General features: G+C 52.9%; 1 protein-coding gene across 1 annotated transcript in view; it reads left to right on the forward strand.

Annotated features, from left to right (window-relative positions):
• The window catches only part of FCHSD2 (FCH and double SH3 domains 2), a 244,621-nt gene that overhangs the window by 217,227 nt on the left and 6,840 nt on the right, over window positions 1-20,554 (forward strand). Inside the window, exons 13-17 of the mRNA XM_054385172.1 lie at window positions 5,488-5,649; window positions 14,514-14,648; window positions 16,092-16,175; window positions 16,966-17,143; window positions 19,579-19,799. Of these exons, the coding sequence (XP_054241147.1) occupies window positions 5,488-5,649; window positions 14,514-14,648; window positions 16,092-16,175; window positions 16,966-17,143; window positions 19,579-19,799 (780 nt within the window). The remainder of the gene's footprint in view (window positions 1-5,487; window positions 5,650-14,513; window positions 14,649-16,091; window positions 16,176-16,965; window positions 17,144-19,578; window positions 19,800-20,554) is intronic.

Consider the following 20,554-nt stretch of genomic DNA (forward strand, 5'->3'; position numbering starts at 1 on the left):
TCCTGCCTCTCCCTTGGACTCTCTCCAGCAGCTCTCTGTCTCTCTGGAACTGGGGAGCCCCAATCTGGACACAGGATTGCAGCTGTGCTCTCAGCAGGGCAGAGCAGAGCAGAGGGGGAGCAGAACCTCCCCAGCCCTGCTGCCCACACTTTTCTTGCTGCCCCCCAGGATGCCATTGGCTCTCTTGGCCACAAGGGCACATTGCTGTCCCATGCAGAACTTGCTGCCCACCACCACTCCAAGGTCTTTCTCTGTGGAGCTGCTCTCCAGCAGGGCAGCCTCTAACCTGTCCTGGTGCCTGCTGTTGTTCCTCCCCAGATGCAGGACCCTGCACTTGTCCTTATTGAACTTCATGAGGTTTGCCTGCAGCCAGCTCTCAGCCTGTCCAGGTCACGTTGGATGCTGCACAGCCTGACAGGTGTCAGCCAGCCCCCCTCAGTTTTGTATTATCTCCATCACAACTCCTCTAAATGGAGCTAACAATCCCTCTCAGAAGCAGAGTCATTGTTTGAAGCACCTTTATGGACACCCTCACAAGTAGATGTCAGATGAAGATGGATCCATCTTTGGAGGTTCAGCTGAATCAAAGTTAAGACATTGAGGGGCTGGAGCCTGTCCAGAGAAGGGCAACAAAGCTGGGGAAGGGTCTGGAGAACAGGGCTGGGGAGGAGCAGCTGAGGGAACTGGGGGTGTTGAGCCTGGAGAAGAGGAGGCTGAGGGGAGACCTCATTGCTCTCTGCAGCTCCCTGACAGGAGGCTGCAGTGAGGTGGGGATTGGTCTCTCCTCCCTAGGATCAAGTGATAGAATGAGAGGAATTGGCCTCAAGTTGCACCAGGGCAGGTTTAAGTTGGATATTAGGGAAAAATTCATTGCTGCAAGAGTGGTCCAGGGACTGGAACAGGCTGCCCAGGGAGGTGGTGGAGTCCCCATTCCTGGAGGTGTTCAAGAAACCTATGGAGATGGCACTTGTGGCCATGGTTTGATGGCCATGGTGGTGTTGGGTTGAAGGTTGCACTTGACCTTAGAGGTCCTTTCCAACCCAAACAATTCTCTGATTCTACAGTGATTTATATTCTGACTGCACTTCTTCACAGACAGCTGAGAGTTAAGTGTCACAGCATGTCCAGAAGAAGAGCAGTACCAGGAGCACTTCAGCTCAACACAGAATTTGGTCTTTGGGAAGGATGCATGAGAGAGAGAAAACCCCAGGCAGCAGCAGCTGACTGCAGCTCCCTGCACTGGTTGTGCATTCTTGCAGAGTCTGCTTCCTTCCAGTTTTTCCTAAGACCCAGCTGGTCTTGTTGGCTATGAGCTTCCACAAGGCCACATGCCAGGTCCTGCCCTTGGGTCACAACAACCCCAAGCAATGCTGCAGGCTTGGGGCAGTGTGGCTGGAAAGCTGCTGGAGGAAAGGGACCTGGGGGTGACAATGGCCAAGCAGCTGAAGAGGAGCCAGCAGTGTGCCCAGGTGGCCAAGAAAGCCAAAGGCATCCTGGCTGGGATTGGAAATGCTGTGTCCAGCAGGAGCAGGGAGGGGATTGTCCCCTGGCACTCAGCTCTGGGGAGGCCACACCTGGAGTGCTGTGTCCAGTTTGGGGCACCTCAATGCAAGAGAGATGTGGAGGTGCTGGAGCCAGGGCAGAGGAGGGCAAGGAAGCTGGGAAGGGCCTGGAGAAGAAATGTGATGGAGAGCACCTGAAGGAGCTGGGGATGGTTAGTTTGGAGAAGAGGAGGCTGAGAGGAGACCTCAGTGCTGTCTGCAGCTACCTGAAAGGAGGTTGTGGAGAGGTTGGTGCTGGTCTCTTCTCCCAGGTAATTAGTGATGGAACAAGAGGGAATGGCCTCAAGCTGTGACTGGGGAGGTTTAGACTGGACAGTAGGAAACATTTTTTCCTGGCAAGAGTGGTGAGGCACTGGAATGTGGTGGGCAGGGAGGTGGTGGAGTCCCCAAGCCTGGCTGTGTTTGAAGGTGGTTTGGATGTGGTGCTTGGGGCTCTGGTTCAGGGGTGAGCCTTGCAGAGTAGGGTTCTGGGTTGGACTTGGTGACCCTGAGGGTCTTTTCCAACCTGAATGTTTCTGTGATTCTCTGATTTTCTTTGATTTCCCACTGCTGACAAGAACTTGACCTGTCAGTACCAGCCATGATGCTGAAGGGAGGTGCTGAAAGGGAACTCTATACAGTAGGACCTTGGAGTCCTGGTGGACAAGAAATTATCTACCAGACAGCAATGTGCCCATGGGGCCAAGAAGGCCAGTGGGATCCTGGGGTACATTGAGAAGAGTGTGGCCAGCAGGTCAAGGGAGGTTCTCCTCCCCCTCTACTCTGCCCTGCTGAGAACACATCTGGAGTACTGTGCTCAGTTCTGGGCTCCCCAGTTCAAGAGGGACAGGGACCTGCTGGAGAGAGTCCAAAGGAGGCTGAAGAGAATGGAACATTTGTGGTGAGGAAAGGCTGAGAGCCCTGGGGCTGTTTAGTCTGGAGAAGAGGAGGCTGAGAGGAGATCTGATCAATGTCTGTGAATTTCTGAGGGATGGGTGTCAAGAAGAAGGGGCCAGGCTCCTCTCAGTGGTGTCCTGTGATAGCACAAGGGGCAATGGACAGAAACTAGAACACAGGAAGTTCAACCTCAATATGAGGAGAAACTTCTCTGGTGTGAGGGTGCTGGAGGCCTGGAGCAGGCTGCCCAGGGAGGTTGTGGAGTCTCCTTCTGTGGAGACTTTCCAGACCCATCTGGACGTGTTCCTGCATGACCTGCCCTAGGTGCTTCTGCTTTGGCAAGGGGTTTGCACTGGCTGATCTCCAGAGGTCTTTTCCAGTCCCTACCATTCTGTGATTCTAATCCCTGTGTAACAGTGAGAAAGGAGATGGAACTTGCCTGTTTGCAGAGTTCCTTGCCAAGAATGAACAATGCTGTGAAAGGAAATGCAGGCAAATCTCCAGGGTGCTTCAGAGGGTTGCTGTTGTTGCCTCCATCAGTGACTCACTGAAGGACTTTCAGTCAATCCCTTGATTTTTGTGCTTCCCTGAGCATCTGCAACAGGATCATAGAATCACAGGATGGTTTGGATTGGGAGGGACCTTTCAAGGTCAGCTAATTCCAATTCCCCTGCAGCCACAGGGACACTGCAACCAGAGCAGGTTGCTCAGAGCCCCAGACAAGCTGACCTGGGATGGTTCCAGGGATGGAACATCTCCCACCTCTCTGGGCAACCTGGGACAGGCTCTCACTACCCTCAGTGTGAAAAATGTTTTTCATCTCTCTAGTCTGAATCTCCCTCTTTTAGTTTCAAACCATCACCCCTTGTCCTGTCACACCAGGCTCTGCTGAATTGTCCCTCCCCATCTTTTTCTCAGCCCCTTTAAGTCCTGCAAGGCCACCAGAAGGTCTCCCTGGAGCCTTCTCTTCTCCAGCCTGAACACCCCCAACTCTCCCAGCCTGGCCTCCCAGCAGAGGGCTTCCAGCCCTCCCAGCATGGCTGTGGCCTCCTCTGGCCCTGCTCCAGCAGCTCCCTGGCTGTGCTGTGCTGAGGACTCCAGAGCTGCCCCAGCACTGCAGGTGGGGTCTGAGCAGAGCACAGCAGAGGGGCAGAATCCCCTCCCTGCCCCTGCTGCCCACACTGCTGGGGATCAGCCCAGGAAACAAATCATAGAATCATAGAATGGTTTGGGTTGGAAAGGACCTTAATGATCATCTAGTTCCATCTCCCTGCAGTCAGCAGGGACATCATCAACTAGAGAAGGTTGCTCAGAGCCTCATCCAACTGGACTGGACATAAATGCCCTCAGGTTTTTTTGCCCCCCATCCCTCTCCCCCCCTTCTTGGTGCCATCCTTGACATTCTGCTTTGCTTTTCTTGAAGATCTGAATTCTTTCTTGCTACTCTTTCCACTCCCTCTGGTGAGACTGTTAAATAATGTGGCTCAGGGTGGTGGTTTGCCATGGGTCTGTTAAAGCCTTGGCTCCATCAGCCAGAACTGCTGCCAGGATGCTGAAGTGAAGCCAGCTGTCAGGAAACTTCAGTTTTTCCTTCTGTTTTAAAGCCCAAACTCATCAAGTGAAATATTTCTTTTCATTCTGCAGTTATGAAGAGGTTCTGTTGCCTTAGCAGATGAGCTTCCTGTGATCTCTGGCAGGTGCTGGTGGCAAACAGCCTCATTTCAGGGGGTGGGGATTGGGGGCCTCATGTGGATTGCCTTGGATTTATTTGGGGGTCACATCCAGTTCAAGCAGCAGCTGAGAGGGCATCCAGGGTCTGCAGCCCAGGAAGAAGTCCTTGATGTTAGAAATGCCTTGAAGGCTGAGGTCTTGGCACTTTGGAAGTGAACTCCCCAGCCACTAGAAGAGTGAGTTGGACTCAATCATCTTAAAGATCTTCTCCAACCCAAACCATTCTGATGAATACATGAATGCAAAGTCAGCCTCAAGTGTCACAGAATCACAGAATGCTAGGGGCTGGAAGGGACCTGGAAAGGGAAGCCTCATCCCTGGAGGTTTTTGAGGCCAGGCTGGATGTGGCTGTGAGCAACCTGAGCTTTGTGTGAGGTGTCCCTGCCCATGGCAGGGGGTTGGAACTGGCTGATCCACTTTAATAAGGCCAAGTGCAGGGTCCTGCATCTGGGGAGGAACAACAGCAGGCACCAGGACAGGTTAGAGGCTGCCCTGCTGGAGAGCAGCTCCACAGAGAAAGACCTTGGAGTGGTGGTGGGCAGCAAGTTCTGCATGGGACAGCAATGTGCCCTTGTGGCCAAGAGAGCCAATGGCATCCTGGGGGGCAGCAAGAAAAGTGTGGGCAGCAGGGCTGGGGAGGTTCTGCTCCCCCTCTGCTCTGCTCTGCCCTGCTGAGAGCACAGCTGCAATCCTGTGTCCAGTTTGGGGCTCCCCAGTTGAAGAGAGACAGAGAGCTGCTGGAGAGAGTCCAAGGGAGAGGCAGGAGGATGCTTAGGGGACTTGAGCATCTCCCCTGGGAAGAGAGGCTGAGAGGCCTGGGGCTGTTTAGTGTGGAGAAGAGAAGGCTGAGAGGGGATCTGATCAATGTCTCTCAATGTGTGAGGGGTGGGTGTCAAGGGGAGGGGGCCAGGCTCTTGTGGGTGCTGCACAGTGATAAGCCAAGGAGCAATGGAGACAAACTTGAACAGAGAAGGTTTCAGCTCAACAGGAGGAGAAACTTCTTTGGTGTGAGGGTGACAGAGCCCTGGAACAGGCTGCCCAGGGGGGTTGTGGAGTCTCCTTCTCTGGAGCCTTTCCAACCCCAGCTGGATGCATTCCTGTGCAGACTCCCCTGGGTGCTGCTGCTCTGGCAGGAGGGTTGGACCTGATGATCTCTGGAGGTCCCTTCCAACCTCTGATACACTGTGAGACTGCGATCCTTGAGGTCCCTTCCAACCCTGACAATTCAGTGATTCTCATCCCCCAGAGCTGTGAGTGGTGGCCAGGAGTGAAAGGTGGTCTTGAGGAGGTTGTGACTTGTGCCTGTCTGTTCCCTCAGATCATTAAGCTGAAGGCAGAGGCTCGCCTGGAGCTGCTGAAGCAGATCGGAGTGTCCGTGGACACCTGGCTCAAAAGTGCAATGAACCAAGTGATGGAGGAGCTGGAGAATGAGCGCTGGGCCAGCCTGCCCTCAGTTCCCAACAATGGCTCTTCACACCTGGTATGGCTTCCAACACACACAACTCCACCTTGACTCCATCTGGCTCTTCCCTGGAGTGTTAGCAGAGCAGCTGAGCTGGTGGAGAACCTTGAACACGAGCCCTAGGAGGAGCAGCTGAGGGGAGTGGGGTGGGGTAGTCTTCAGAAGGAGGGACATGTGAAGAGGGGACTTGAGGGACATGTGCAGAAGGGACAGGAGGGACATGGCAGAAGGATCATGAGGGACATATGCAGAAGGGACAGGAGGGACATGGCAGAAGGATCATGAGGGACATGTGCAGAAGGGACAGGAGGGACATGTGCAGAAGGGACAGGAGGGACATGTGCAGAAGGGACAGGAGGGACATGTGCAGAAGGGACAGGAGGGACATGGCAGAAGGATCATGAGGGACATGTGCAGAGGGGACATGAGGGACATGTGCAGAGGGGACATGAGGGACATGTGCAGAAGGGACATGAGGGACATGTGCAGAGGGGACATGAGGGACATGTGCAGAAGGGACATGAGGGACATGTGCAGAGGGGACATGAGGGACATGGCAGAAGGATCATGAGGGACATGTGCAGAGGGGACAGGAGGGACACAGCAGAAGGATCATGAGGGACATGTTGAGTTTCCAGAAGAGGAGGCTGTAGAGGAGACCTCATTGCCCTCTACAACTGCCTCAGAGGAGGTTGGAGTGAGGTGGGGCTTGATCTCTCCTCACATGCAACAGGACAGGAGGAGACAGCCTCAAGTTGTGCCAAGGGAGGGTCAGGTTGGGCATTAGGAAACATTTCTTTGCAGGAGGCCTCATCAAGCATTAGACCAGGCTGCCCAGGGAGGTGGTGGAGTCCCCATCCCTGGAGGCGTTCAAGAAACCTGTGGCCATGGCACTTGGGGACCTGATTTAATGACCAGGAGGCTGAGATGTGGTTCAGTGGCAGTGGCCTAGCTGCAGTGGTAGGATTGTGAGCTCTGGGCCAGCAGCTGGACTTGATGGTCTCAAAGGTCTCTTCCAACCTCAACACCTCTGTGGTTCCATAGTAGCAACTCCTAACTTAATACTGAATAGAAACCAAAGCTGCTGATGTCAGCTTGGTTCTTAGCTAGCTGGAAAGATCTTGCAGCTTGTTGTGGCTGAAGCATGTTCCTGACTTGGATGCCTAAAGCTGGGGAAGGGTCTGAAGAAAAAGTCTTCAGGGGTGGCTGAGGGACCTGGGGTTGTTTGGAGAAGAGGAGGCTGAGGGGAGACCTTCTGACAACTCCCTGAAAGAAGGCTGGAGTGAGCTGGGGGTTGGTCTCTCAAGGAACAAATGATAGGACATGAAGAAGCGTTCTCAGGTTGCACCAGGGGAGGTTTAAGTTGGACATGAGGAACAATTTCTTCCCCTTGTGGCCTGGCCCAGGCTGCCCAGGGAGGTTGTAGAGTTCCCATCCCTGGAGGGACTCAAAGGCTGTGGAGATGTGGTGCTGAGGGCCATGGTTTAGTGGTCAGCTGGTAGTGCTGGGTTCATGGTTGGTGAGGAGCAGCTGAGGGACCTGGGGGTGTTGAGTCTGGAGAAGAGGAGGCAGAGGGGAGACCTCATTGCTCTCTCCAGCTTCCTAAAAGGAGGTTGGAGTGAGGTGAGGCTTGGGCTCTTCTGCCCAGGTGATAGAAGGAGAGGAAGTGACCTGAGATTGTGCCAGGGGAGGGTTAGGTTGGAGATGAGGAAGAATTTCTTTGCTGCCAGAGTGGTCAGGGATTGGAACAGGGAGGTGGCGGAGTCCCCATCCCTGGAGGAGTTCAAGAAACCTGTGGCCATGGTTGGATGGCCATGGTGGTGCTGGGCTGAAGGTTGGACTGGGTGATCTTAGAGAGCTTTTCCAATCAAAACAGACTTCTGTTACTCTGTGACTAAAATAAAATTCCTGAAGGTTTGGTCAGTTTGCCTCCAAGATGCTTCAAAGAAAGTTACCTTGCCAGGGGGGTTGGACTAGATGATCTCCAGAGGTCACTTCCAACCCCTGCCACGCTGGAATTCTGTGAGCAGGCATTGAATGGAGCCTCAGCAAGTCCTGACACTACTGAATCCACTCTGCTTTCTTCAGGCTGTTGGGATGTTCTTCTTAAGGAAGTTGGGATGTTCTTCTTCAGGCTGTTGGGATGTTCTTCTTCAGGCTGTCGGGATGTTCTCTTCAGGCTGTTGGGATGTTCTTCAGGGTGTTGGGATGTTCTTCTTCAGGCTGTTGGGATGTTCTTCTTCAGGCTGTTGGGATGTTCTTCAGGGTGTTGGGATGTTCTTCTTAAGGATGTTGGGATGGTCTTTAGGGTGTTGGGATGTTCTTCATGGTCTTGAGATGTTCTGCAGGGTGCTGGGATGTTCTTCTTAAGGATATTGGGATGTTCTTCATGGTTTTGGGATGTTCTTAAGGATGTTGGGATGTTCTGCAGGGTGTTGGGCTGTTTTTCATGGTGTTGGGATGTTCTTCAGGGTGTTGGAATGTTCTTCAGGGTTTTGAGATGTTCTTCAGGATGTTGGGATGTTCTTCAGGGAGTTGGCATGTTCTTAAGGATGTTGAGATGTTCTTCAGGATGTTGGGCTGTTTTTCATGGTGTTGGGATGTTCTTCAGGCTGTTGGGATGTTCTTCAGGGAGTTGGGATGTTCTTAAGGATGTTGAGATGTTCTTCAGGGTGTTGGGATGTTCTTAAGGGTTTTGAGATGTTCTTAAGGATGTTGGGATGTTCTTCAGGGTGCTGGGATGTTCTTAAGGGTTTTGAGATGTTCTTCGTGATGTTGGGATGTTCTTCAGGGTGTTGGGATGTTCTTAAGGATGTTGGGATGTTCTTCAGGGTGTTGGGCTGTTTTTCATGGTCTTGGGATGTTCTTAAGTGTTTTGGGATGTTCTTCAGGGTGTTTGGATGTTCTTCAGGGTGTTAGGATGTTCTTCAGGGTGCTGGGATGTTCTTAAGGGTTTTGGGATGTTCTTCAGGGTGTTAGGATGTTGTTCTTCAGGGTCTTGAGATGTTCTTAAGGATGTTGGGATGTTCTTCATGGTGTTGGGATGCTCTATAAGGGTGTTGGGATGTTTCTTCAAGGAGTTGGGATGCTCTTCAGGGTGTTGGGATGTTCTTCAGGGTTTGGGGAATGTTCTTCAGGGTGTTGGGATGTTCTTCAGGGTGTTGGGATGTTCTTCAGGGTTTGGGGAATGTTCTTCAGGGTGTTGGGATGTTCTTCAGGGTGTTGGGATGTTCTTCAGGGTTTGGGGAATGTTCTTCAGGGTTTTGGGAATGTTCTTTAGGGTGTTGGGATGTTCTTAAGGATGTTGGGATGTTCTTTAGGGTGTTGGGATGTTCTTAAGGATGTTGGGATGTTCTTCAGGGTGTTGGGATGTTCTTAAGGATGTTTGGATGTTCTTAAGGATGTTGGGATGTTCTTCAGGGTGTTTGGATGTTCTTCAGGGTGTTGGGACATTGTTCTAGGACATCACACACACAAACACAGGGAGAGTGACTTGCAGTAGAAGCTGTCACAGTCACCCCTCTGCATGGCCTGTCCCTGCAGGCTTTGTTCCATGCTCAGCAGGATAATTGTTGATCAGAGTAAGCAGACCCAAGCTTCAGCCTCCCCAAATCCCAAAGGAATTCTTCTGCCAACTTTCACTTCAGCTCCTTCCTAGGCAGGAGAGCTGAGCCTGTGTAACATGGCTGTGTCTAACAGCCTGCTTTGCCCTTTCTTCTTGTACTCCACCTCTTTAACTTCCTGTTGTGCACCTTGGCTGGCACTCAACACCTTGTTCTCTGCCTCAGGAGCTCTGCCAAGCGTTGGCCCTGGTGCCAAACCCTGTGCGAGTCCCTGGTGAGCCAGCAGATGCCCTGGTGTGGGAGGCTCCACTCTGCTGCTTGTTTTCCCCTCTGCCACTTACACAGACTCCTGTGTGAAAAGAGAAAAAAGATGCTGTTGACCTTGGCAGGCCAGAGGAGGGCAGCCCCTAGGTGGAATTCTGAGCACTCTGACCCAACTGAGGATGCTTGGACAGACTGAGAGCTGGGCAGAGAGGAGCCTGATGAGGTTCAGCAAAGAGAAGTGCAGAGTGCTGCAGCTGGGAAGGAAGAATCAGCTGCAGCAGGACAGGCTGGGAGGGGATCTGCTGGAGAGCAGCCCTGGGGAGAAGGACCTGGGGGTGCTGGTGGAGAACAAATTATCCATGGGAAAGCAATGTGCCCTGGTGGCCAAGAAGGCCAATGGGGTCCTGGGGTGCATTCAGAGGAGTGTGGCCAACAGATCCAGGGAGGTTCTCCTCCCCCTCTACTCTGCTCTGCTGAGACCTCACCTGGAATATTGCATCCAGTTCTGGGCTCCCCAGTTCAGGAGGGACAGGGATCTGCTGGAGAGAGTCCAAGGGAGGGCTCCAAGGATGCTGAGGGGACTGGAGCCCTGCCTGGTGAGGAGAGGCTGAGAGCCCTGGGGGTGGTTAGTGTGGAGAGGAGAAGGCTGAGAGGGGATTTAATAAATGTTTATCAATAGCTGAGGGCTGGGGGTCAAGAGGGAGGGGACAGGCTCTGCTCACCTGCACCCTGGGATAGGACAAGGGGCAATGGATAGAAACTCCAGCACAGGAGGTTCCACCTCAACATGAGGAGGAACTTCTTCCCTGTGAGGGTCCCAGAGCACTGGAACAGGCTGCCCAGAGAGGTTGTGGAGTCTCCTTCTCTGGAGCCTTTCCAGCCCCATCTGGATGTGTTCCTGTGTGACCTGTGCTGGATTCTATGGTCCTGCTCTGGCAGGGGGGGTTGGACTCATGATCTCCAGAGGTCCCTTTCAACCCCTAACATCCTCTGAGCCTGAAGAGTTACTGCAGCAAATCCCAAGCAGCATTTTTCACTGCATCCTTGAGCAGCAGGCAAAGCTTTGTGTCCAGAGAAGGGCCACAAGGATGAGCAGAGGGCTGGAGCTCCTCTCCTATGGAGACAGGCTGAGAGAGTTGGGGCTATTCAGCCTGGAGAAGAGAAGGCTCTGAGGTGACCTTCTTGTGGCCTTCCAGTATCTGCAGGGGGCTACAAGAAAGCTGGGGAGGGACTTTTGAGGGTGTCAGGGAGTGAAAAGACTGGAGGGGATGGAGCAAAACTAGAAGTGGAGAGATTCAGATTGGATGTTAGGAAGAAATTCTTCCCCATGAGGGTGGTGAGAGCCTGGCACAGGCTGCCCAGGGAGGTGGTGGAAGCCTCATCCCTGGAGGGGTTTGCAGCCAGGCTGGATGTGGCTGTGAGCAACCTGCTGTGGTGTGAGGTGTCCCTGCCCATGGCAGGGGGTTGGAACTGGCTGAGCCTTGAGCTCCCTTCCAACCCTGACAATTCTGTGATTCTATGTTTCTGTGATTCAGAGAGCAGCCTCCCCCTGGCATGCACAGCTTTGCTTTCTGGTGGGGTTTGTCACCACACCCTTGGATCAGCAAAGCTCTTGAGATGTTTTCCTTCAAAGAGCTAGAAAGAAGAAAGCTGCTTTGGTGCCTTGATGCTGCTGTCTTCATTTCACCTACTACAGCAGTGCAATTAGGGGGAGATCTTAGAATGGGGTTGGAGGGACCATTGAAGGTTTTCTAGTCCAAACCCCCTCCAGTGAGCAGGGACATCTTCAACTAGAGCCCCAACCAACCTGACCTGCAGTGCTTCCAGGGATTTGACATCTCCCACCTCTTTGGGCAACTTGACCCAGGGTCTCACCACCCTCAGTGTAAAACATTTCCTCCTTCCCTCCAGTCTGAATCTCCCTCTTTGAGTTCCAAACCATCCCCCCTTGTCCTGTCACCACAGGCCCTGCTCAAAAGTCTGTCCCCAGCTTTCTTCTCAGCTCCTTTAAGTCCTAGAAGGCCACCAGAAGATCTTCCCAGAGCTTTCTCTTCTATGTCCACTGTGGCTGCTAAGGTCTCTACATTTCTGAGGAGAGACAAGGAAAAGGCTTTTGGTAATTTTGTTGTTGTTGTTGTTTATTATTGGATCTCTTTTAGTGTAGGACATGCCACAAAATCCAATGCATATGCCCAGCAGTGTGCTCAGGTGGCCAAGAAGGCCACCAGCATCCTGACTTGGATCAAAACAGTGTGGGCAGCAGGACCAGGGCAGGATTTGTCCACCTGTATTCAGCACTGGTGAAGCCACACCTGGAATCCTGTGTTCAGTTTTGGACCCTCCACTTCCAGAAGGACATTCAGGGCTGGAACAGGGCCAGAGAAGGGCAACAAAGCTGGGGAGGGGTCTAGAGAACAGGGCTGGGGAGGAGCAGCTGAGGGAGCTGGGGGTGTTGAGCCTGGAGAGGAGGCTGAGGGGAGACCTCATTGCTCTCTACAGCTCCCTGAAAGGAGGCTGGAGCCAGGTGGGGATTGGTCTCTCCTCCCCAGTAACAAGTGTAGGACAAGAGGAAACAGCCTCAAGTTGCCCCAGGGGAGCTTTAGGTTGGACATGAGGAACAATTTCTTCCCTCAAAGGGTTGTCAAGGCCTGGAGCAGGTCACCCAGAGCAGTGGTGGAGTCCCCACCCCTGGAGGGATTGAAAAGCTGTGGAGATGTGGTGCTGAGGGCCATGGTTTGGTGATGACCTGGCAGTGCTGGGTCCAGAGTTGGACTCCATGATCTTCAAGGTCTTTTCCAACCTCCATGATTCCAAACCAGATATGTGTTTGCATCCCTTGTTTCAGATGTATGATCCACCTCTTCCTACCTGCATTTATTCCTCTCTTTGCTTTCTGCTCATTCAGTGTCATTGTGGCTGAGACATTTCCTCCTTGCTCATGGTGTTCCCAGACTCTGGAGAGAGATGAGCTCCAGGAAACCTGCTGCTGACTTCTCTCTGTCTCATTAATGCTCTTTGCTGTCTGTGTGCCTCCTATTCGAGTCTGAGCAGCCCACACACAGACTGAAAACTCAAATCTGCTTTTCCTCCTCCTGCTAGAAAAGCAGGAGCAGATGTTTGAGCCTTTCTAGACATGATGCACAAATTTCCATAGTGTTCCATATGGCTGTCAGCTGAATGTCAGCTTGGGCTGCTGGGGCATGGGTCAGATGCAGCAAAAGGCAGGGCAGAATCATGGGATCAGTAAGGTTGGAAATGACCTTGGAAGAGATCATTGAGTCCAACCTTCAACCCCACCATGGCCATCACACCATGGCCACAGGTTTCTTGAACTCCTCCAGGGATGGGGACTCCACCACCTCCCTGGGCAGCCTGTTCCAACCCCTGACCACTCCTGCAGCAAACAAATTCTTCCTCATCTCCAACCTAACTCTCCCCTGACACAATTTCAGACCATTTCCTCTCCTTCTATCACCTGAGACTAGGCAGAAGAGCCCAACCCCCACCTCACTGCAACCTCCTTTCAGTGAGTTGTGCAGAGCAATGAAGTCTCCCCTCAGCCTCCTCTTCTCCAGACTAAACCACCCCAGCTCCCTCAGCTGCTCCTCCTCAGACCAGGAAAGGAATTTCTCCTAATACCCAACATCAAATTTCAGCTTTCTTAGCCAGGTTTAAATCCTTTCTTGCATTCAAGAGCTCTCAATACCTCTGCCAACTGCAGCAGACCCATCCTGGAGGACACACCAGCTGGGAGCATGATTCTTTTATTAGGTTATTGCAACTTGCAGGATTTCCACTGCAGTTTCATTCTGTAACTCATGGTCACAGGTCCAGGAATATTTTAGTCCTCTAAGACTCTTTTTTCCCCCCTCCCCCCATTAAATTCTTTGCTATTCCTCTAAAATACCCTCTCCAAAATCCCTTGGTCACTGTTTCACAGCTTATGTAGAGCTTCCAAAATCTCCTTTTTTAAAGTCCAGGAGCCTGTGCTTGACTGAGGAGACAGAGCTGAGGTCAGCCAGGATGTAATTTAGGCACAGCTCTTGTTCTTTGCATTCCCTTTCTTTGCTTGCTTTGATGATTCCTTTCCTGATGTTATTTGAGAATTCCTGCCTTGAATGTTGAAGAATCACAGAGTGGTTTGGGTTTGGAAGGGACTTTTCAAGGTAATCAAAGGATGTCTGCAACTAGAGCAGGTTGCTCAGAGCCCCAGCCAACCTGACCTGGGATGGTTCCAGGGAAGGAGCATCTCTCACCTCTCTCTGGGCACCCTGGGACAGGCTCTCACCACCCTCAGGGGCAAACATTTCTCCCTTCTCTCCAGTCTGAATCTCCCTCTTTGAGTTTAAACACATCACCTCTTGCTCTGCTAAACTGTCCCTCCCCATCTTTCTTGTAGACCACTTTAAGTCCTGAAAGGCCACCAGAAGGTGTCCCTGGAGACCTTCTTCTCTTTAGGCTGAACTCCCCCAACTCTCTCAGCCTCTCTCTCTCTTCCAGTCCTCCCAGCATGGCTGTGGCCTCCTCTGGCCCTGCTCCAGCAGCTCCCTGGCTGTGCTGTGCTGAGGACTCCAGAGCTGCCCCAGCACTGCAGGTGGGGTCTGAGCAGAGCACAGCAGAGGGGCAGAATCCCCTCCCTGCCCCTGCTGCCCACACTGCTGGGGATCAGGCTCTGGGCTGGCAGTGCTCAGTGCCAGCTCATCTCCAGCTTCTCACCTCCCAGCACCCAATGAGTACTCAACTATTTACTCATTTGGGGTTTGGGTGTTTTTTTTTTTTTTTTTTTTTTTTTTTTTTTTTTTTTAATTTTTTGGTCCAGTTTCAATAATCAGGCTCTGGCCAGCCTGATGTAGTGTGAGGTGTCCCTGCCCATGGCAGGGGGGTTGGAACAGGATGATCCTTGTTGGTCCCTTCCAACCCTGCCTGATTCTATGATTCTATAATCCTAAGTCATAAATAGCAGCACTGAAGAACATTGACCAATACATTCCTGTTGTTATTTCTCCACTGATTTTGATTTCCTGCTGTGATGCCCAATTGTCTTTGCTTTCCTAGATCAATGCTGATGCAGAGAAGGAGGAAGGGGAAGAGTTTGAAGACAGCCTGGATGTTTTTGATGACAGCAGCTCCAGTCCTTCTGGTACTCTACGAAACTATCCTCTCACCTGCAAAGTTGTTTATTCATACAAGGTTTGTTATCACTACTACTATCACAGTGTCACAGAATATTAGAGGTTGGAAGGGACCTCCAGAGATCATCAGGTCCAACCCCCCTGCCAGAGCAGCATCACCCAGGGGAGTCTGCACAGGAATGCATCCAGCTGGGGTTGGAAAGGCTCCAGAGAAGGAGACTCCACAACCCCCCTGGGCAGCCTGCTCCAGGGCTCTGTCACCCTCACACCAAAGAAGTTTCTCCTCCTGTTGAGCTGAAACCTTCTCTGTTCAAGTTTGTCTCCATTGCTCCTTGGCTTATCACTGTGCAGCACCCACAAGAGCCTGGCCCCCTCCCCTTGACACCCACCCCTCACACATTGAGAGACATTGATCAGATCCCCTCTCAGCCTTCTCTTCTCCACACTAAACAGCCCCAGGCCTCTCAGCCTCTCTTCCCAGGGGAGATGCTCAAGTCCCCTAAGCATCCTCCTGCCTCTCCCTTGGACTCTCTCCAGCAGCTCTCTGTCTCTCTTCAACTGGGGAGCCCCAAACTGGACACAGGATTGCAGCTGTGCTCTCAGCAGGGCAGAGCAGAGCAGAGAGGGAGCAGAACCTCCCCAGCCCTGCTGCCCACACTTTTCTTGCTGCCCCCCAGGATCCTTTTGGCTCTCTTCCATGTCAGGCAGTTGAATGTCCCTAGAAAGGAAACCCCCAGGCAGCAGAGCTGCTGCTGCTGCTGCAGATCATTGTGGAGAGGTCACTGCAAATGATTAGCCAAGGAGAGAGGCAGAGGCTGATTGTTCTCAGGTGCCCAGGGGCTGGAGGTGGGGGCTGGTGTTAATTCAGCTGGCAGAGCTGCTCCCACTCCTTGCTGGGAAGTGCTGCTGCTGTGTTGGGAATGGTCTGCCTGAGCTGATCTGAGGATGAGGAGATGATTTATGATGTGAAGTCACACAGGCACATTGCTGTCCCATGCAGAGCTTGCTGTCCACCAGCACTCCAAGGTCTTTCTCTGTGGAGCAACAAGCAATAGATGTAACTTCTGTGGGAGCTCTTCTTCATGCTCTAAGAGTGAAGCTCCCCTCTCAGGAGTTAAAGCTCTGCTGGTGAGCTGCAGCCATGCTTTTTCCTTCTGCTCATGCTGCCAGGTCAGCTGTAAATCACCCCCCTGGTGGAGCCAGGAGAAGAAGTGGAGTAGGGAGTGAGTAGGGTTTCAAAAGTAATTAGGGTTCAGCACATTGGGTGGTACCCAGGGTGCTTCCATGTGCCCTCTGAAGTGACAAAGGGGCCTGAGGTGTCAGGAGGTGTACAGAAAAAAACCCTAATTAAGATGTTCCAGAGCCTGGCACCTCACAAAATCTTCAAGTTGGTGAAAAACCTAAGTTCTGAATCAAAACCTGATGAGAAGGTTCTTTAGGCTGCCTGTCTCATGCCTCCCAACCCACTTCTGTTGTCTGATCTTCTCTTTCTGCACTCCAGGCTTCTCAGCCAGATGAACTGACCATAGAGGAGCATGAGGTCTTGGAGGTTATTGAAGATGGAGATATGGAAGACTGGGTGAAGGTATCCTGCACCTGAGTTTTCTTTTCACTAGAATCTTGGAACAGGTTGGAAGGAGCCTTCCAAGGTCATCTATTCCAACCCCCCTACAGTCAGAAGGGACATCTCCACCAGATCCCCTTCAAGTTTGACCTTGAATGTCTCCAGGGGTGGCACCTCCACCACCTCCCTGGGCAACCTGTTCCAGAGTTCCACCACCCTCACTGTAAAGAACTTCTTCCTGGTGTCCAATCTAAATCTGCCCTGCTCTAGTCTCAATCCATTGCCCCTCATCCTATCACTACAAGCCCCTCCCCAGCTCTCCTGTAGCCCCCTTCAGGTACTGGAAGGCCACCAGAAGGTCTCCCTGGAGCCTTCTCTTCTCCAGGCTGAACAACCCCAGCTCTCTCAGCCTGGCCTCACAGCAGAGTGCTGCAGCTCGGTGATCGTAGAATGGTCTGGGTTGGAAAGGACCTCCAAAGGTCATCCTGTCCAACCCCCTCTGCACTCAGCAGGGACATCCTCACCTAGATCAGGTTGCCCACAGCCCTGTCAAGCCTCATTTTGAATATCTCCAGGGATGGGACCTCCCTGGGCAACCTGTTCCAGTGTTCCACCACCCTCATGGCGCAGAACTTGTTCCTGACATCCAATCCTAATCTGCTCTCCTCTAGTTTGAAGCCATTGCCTTTCATCCTATCACCCTCCCCCATTTTTTGGGGCCCTTCTAGAAACAGAACTTGGGCCAGGAGGGAGGCTTTGGGTTGTTTGCAGCTCTCAGAAGCAGACCATCTTTGCTGTCCTTTCTTTGCAGGCACGGAACAAAGCAGGGCAGGTAGGCTATGTGCCAGAGAAGTACCTGCAGTTCCCCACCTCCAGCAGCCTGCTGAGCATGCTGCAGTCCCTGGCAGCTCTGGACAGTAGGTCACACACCTCCAACAACTCCACTGAGGCTGATTTGGTCTCAGGCAGCCTGAATGGAGACTCCAGTGGTAAGCACCGATAAGTAAAACCTCAGCATCACAGAATGGGTTGGGTTGGGAAAAGCCTCTAAGATCATCAAGTCCAAGCATCAGCCCAACACCACCACAGTCATTCAACCATGATCCTCAGGGCCACATTTATGGCTTTGAAATCCTCCCCACCCCCAGCCAGAGATCACAGAGTCATGGAAACACCACCATGGCCATTAAACAATACTGATCTCACACAATCATAGAAGCATTAAGGTTGGAAAAGACCTCCAAGATCATCAAATCCAACCTAACACCAACCATATCCCCAAGTGCCATGTCCAACACCTCCAGGGATGGGGTCTCCACCACCTCCCTGGGCAGCCTGTTCCAATTCCTGACCACTCTTGCAGCAAAGGAATTTTACCTAATCTCCAACCTAAACCTCCCCTGGGGCAAATTAAGTAAATAATTGGTCTATTAACCTTCTCAGAGGCATTCTGCAGTTCCACTTTGGATGTTCCAGGTGAGAATTTCTCCTTATTTCTCAGTAATCCCAGAATCCCAGCATGGGACCTCTGGAGCTCATCCAGTCCAACCCCTCCCTGCTCCAGCAGGGCTCCCACAGCAGCTTGCTCAGGAGCACAAAGGCCAGGGGGGGTTGGAAGCTCTCCACACAAGGAGACTCCACAACCTCTCTGGGCAGCCTGCTCCAGGCCTCCAGCACCCTCACAACAAAGAATTTGCTCTTCACGTTCAGATGGAACCTCCTGGGTTCCAGTTTGTGCCCATTTGCCCTTGGGCTGTCCCTGGGCAGCACTCAGCAGATGCCAGCCCCAGGCTCTTGCCCCCCACAGCCCCTTGAGCTCTTGCTGAGCATTGCTCAGCTCCCCTCTGGGGCTGCTCTTCTGCAGGCTCTCAGCCCCAGGGCTCTCAGCCTTTGCTGCTCCCAGAGCTGCTCCAGGCCCCTCAGCATCTTCCCAACTTCCCCTGCATTCTCTCTAGTAGTTCCCTGTCTCCTCTCTAGTAGTTCCCTGTCTCCTCTCTAGTAGTTCCCTGTCTCCTCTCTAGTAGTTCCCTGTCTCTCTTGAGCTGGGGAGCCCAGACCTGGACCCAGGATTCTTCCTTAGGGCAGAATGGGGGGGGGTGAGACCCTCCCTTGACCTGCTGGCCACTCTTCTTATTGCACCCCAGGAGAGTATTTGCCTTCTTGGCCAACCTAACCCTCCCCTGGCACAATTTGAGGGCATTTCCTCTCCTTCTATCACCTGAGACGAGGCAGAAGAGCCCAACCCCCACCTCCCTCCAACCTCCTTTTAGGGAGCTGAAGAGAGTAATGAGGTCTCCCCTCAGCCTCCTTTCCTGCACAATTTTCCTGGCTTTCCCCTTGGAGTTGAGATTAACTAATGTGAAAGAAAATTGCAATACTTTGACTCAGCAATTCTACAGCCATTTGGTTTGGAAAAGACCTCTGAGATCATAGAATCAAAGAATGGCTCAGGCTGAAAGGAACCTCAGAGATCATCTCCTTCAACCTCCCCACCATGAGCAGGGACACCTCTCAACGAGATTCAGCTGCTCAAGGCCTCATCCAGCTTGGCCTTGAACACCCCTAGAGAGGAGCCATCCCCAGCCTCCCTGGGCAGCCTGTTCCAGAGTCTCACCAAGAAAGGCCACCAGCATCCTGGCCTGGATCAGCAATGGTGTGGCCAGCAGGAGCAGGGAAGTGATTGTGCTCCTGGAGCGGGCACTGGTGAGGCTGCATGTGAAGTCCTGGGTTCAGTTTTGGGCCTCTCATTCCAAGCAGGACACAACTTCCCTGGGCAGCCTGTGCCAGACTCTCACCACCCTCCTACTGATAAAGAACTTCTTCCTCAGCTGCAGTCTAACCCTGCTCTGCCTCAGCTTCAAACCCTTCCCCCTTGGCCTGGCTCTAGACTCCCTTAGCCAAAGTCTCTCTGCAGCCTTCCTGCAGGATCCCTTCAGCTCTTGCAAGGCAGCTCTGAGGTGCCCCTGGAGCCTTCTCTTCTGCAGGCTGAACACCCCCAGCTCCCTCAGCCTGTGCTCAGAGCAGAGCTGCTGCAGCCCTTGGCTCATCTTTGTGGCCTCCTCTGGCCTCCCTGCAGCAGCTCTGTGTCCTTCTTGTGCTGGGGACAGCAGAGCTGGAGGCAGGATTGGAGGTGGGCTGTGAGCAGAGCAGAGCCAAGGGGCAGAATCCCCTCTGCTGCCCTGCTGCCCACACTCCTCTGGCTGCAGCCCAGCACACAGCTGCCTGAGGGCTGCAGGAGGGCACTGCTGGCTCCTGGGGAGCTGCTCAGCACCCAGCACCCCCAAGGCTCTTTCTTCAGGGCTGCTCTCACCCCTGCGGAACTACCTCCAGCGCTGCTGCTTTTTTTGTGTGTGTTAACCTCCTATCAGTTCCTCTTTGTTTTTCACTTTTTCCCCCCCCCTTTCTCTCCTCTTCCCTTCTGCAGTCTGCTTTGTGAAAGCACTTTATGACTACGAGGGGCAGACAGACGACGAGCTGTCCTTCCCAGAGGGAGCCATCATCCGCATCCTGAACAAGGAGAACCAAGCGGATGATGGCTTCTGGGAAGGGGAATTCAACGGACGGGTTGGGGTCTTCCCCTCGGTGCTGGTTGAAGAGCTCACAGCCTCAGAAAATGGAGAGCCTCAGTGGATTGGAGAGATTCAGGTACTGAGGGACTGCTTGAGTGGGTTTGGGTGGGAAGGGACCTTCAGAGAATCAGAGTATGTCAGAAGGTTGGAAGGGACCTCGAGAGATCATCTGGTCTGACCCCCCTGCCAGAGCAACATCACCCAGGGGAGTCTGCACAGGCAGGGGGGTTGGAACTAGGTGATCCTTGGGGTCCCTTCCAACTCTGACTCATTCTATGAATGCATCCAGGTGGGTTTAGAAAGTCTCCAGAGAAGGAGACTCCACAACCTCTCTGGGCAGCCTGTTCCAGGGCTCTGTCACCCTCACACCAAAGAAGTTTCTCCTCCTGTTGAGCTGAAATCTTCTCTGTTCAAGTTTGTCTCCATTGCTCCTTGGCTTATCGCTGTGCAGCACCCACAAGAGCCTGGCCCCCTCCCCTTGACACCCACCCCTCACACATTGAGAGACATTGATCAGATCCCCTCTCAGCCTTCTCTTCTCCACACTAAACAGCCCCAGGCCTCTCAGCCTCTCTTCCCAGGGGAGATGCTCAAGTCCCCTAAGCATCCTCCTGCCTCTCCCTTGGACTCTCTCCAGCAGCTCTCTGTCTCTCTGGAACTGGGGAGCCCCAAACTGGACACAGGATTGCAGCTGTGCTCTCAGCAGGGCAGAGCAGAGAGAAGACCTTCCCTAGCCCTGCTGGGCACCTTTCTTGATACATCCCAGGATGCCATTGGCTCTCTTGGCCACAATGGCAAATTGCTGCCCCATGCAGAACTTGCTGTCCAAGA

This window comes from Indicator indicator, chromosome 1, assembly GCF_027791375.1.
Source record: "Indicator indicator isolate 239-I01 chromosome 1, UM_Iind_1.1, whole genome shotgun sequence".
Lineage (NCBI taxonomy): Eukaryota > Metazoa > Chordata > Aves > Piciformes > Indicatoridae > Indicator > Indicator indicator.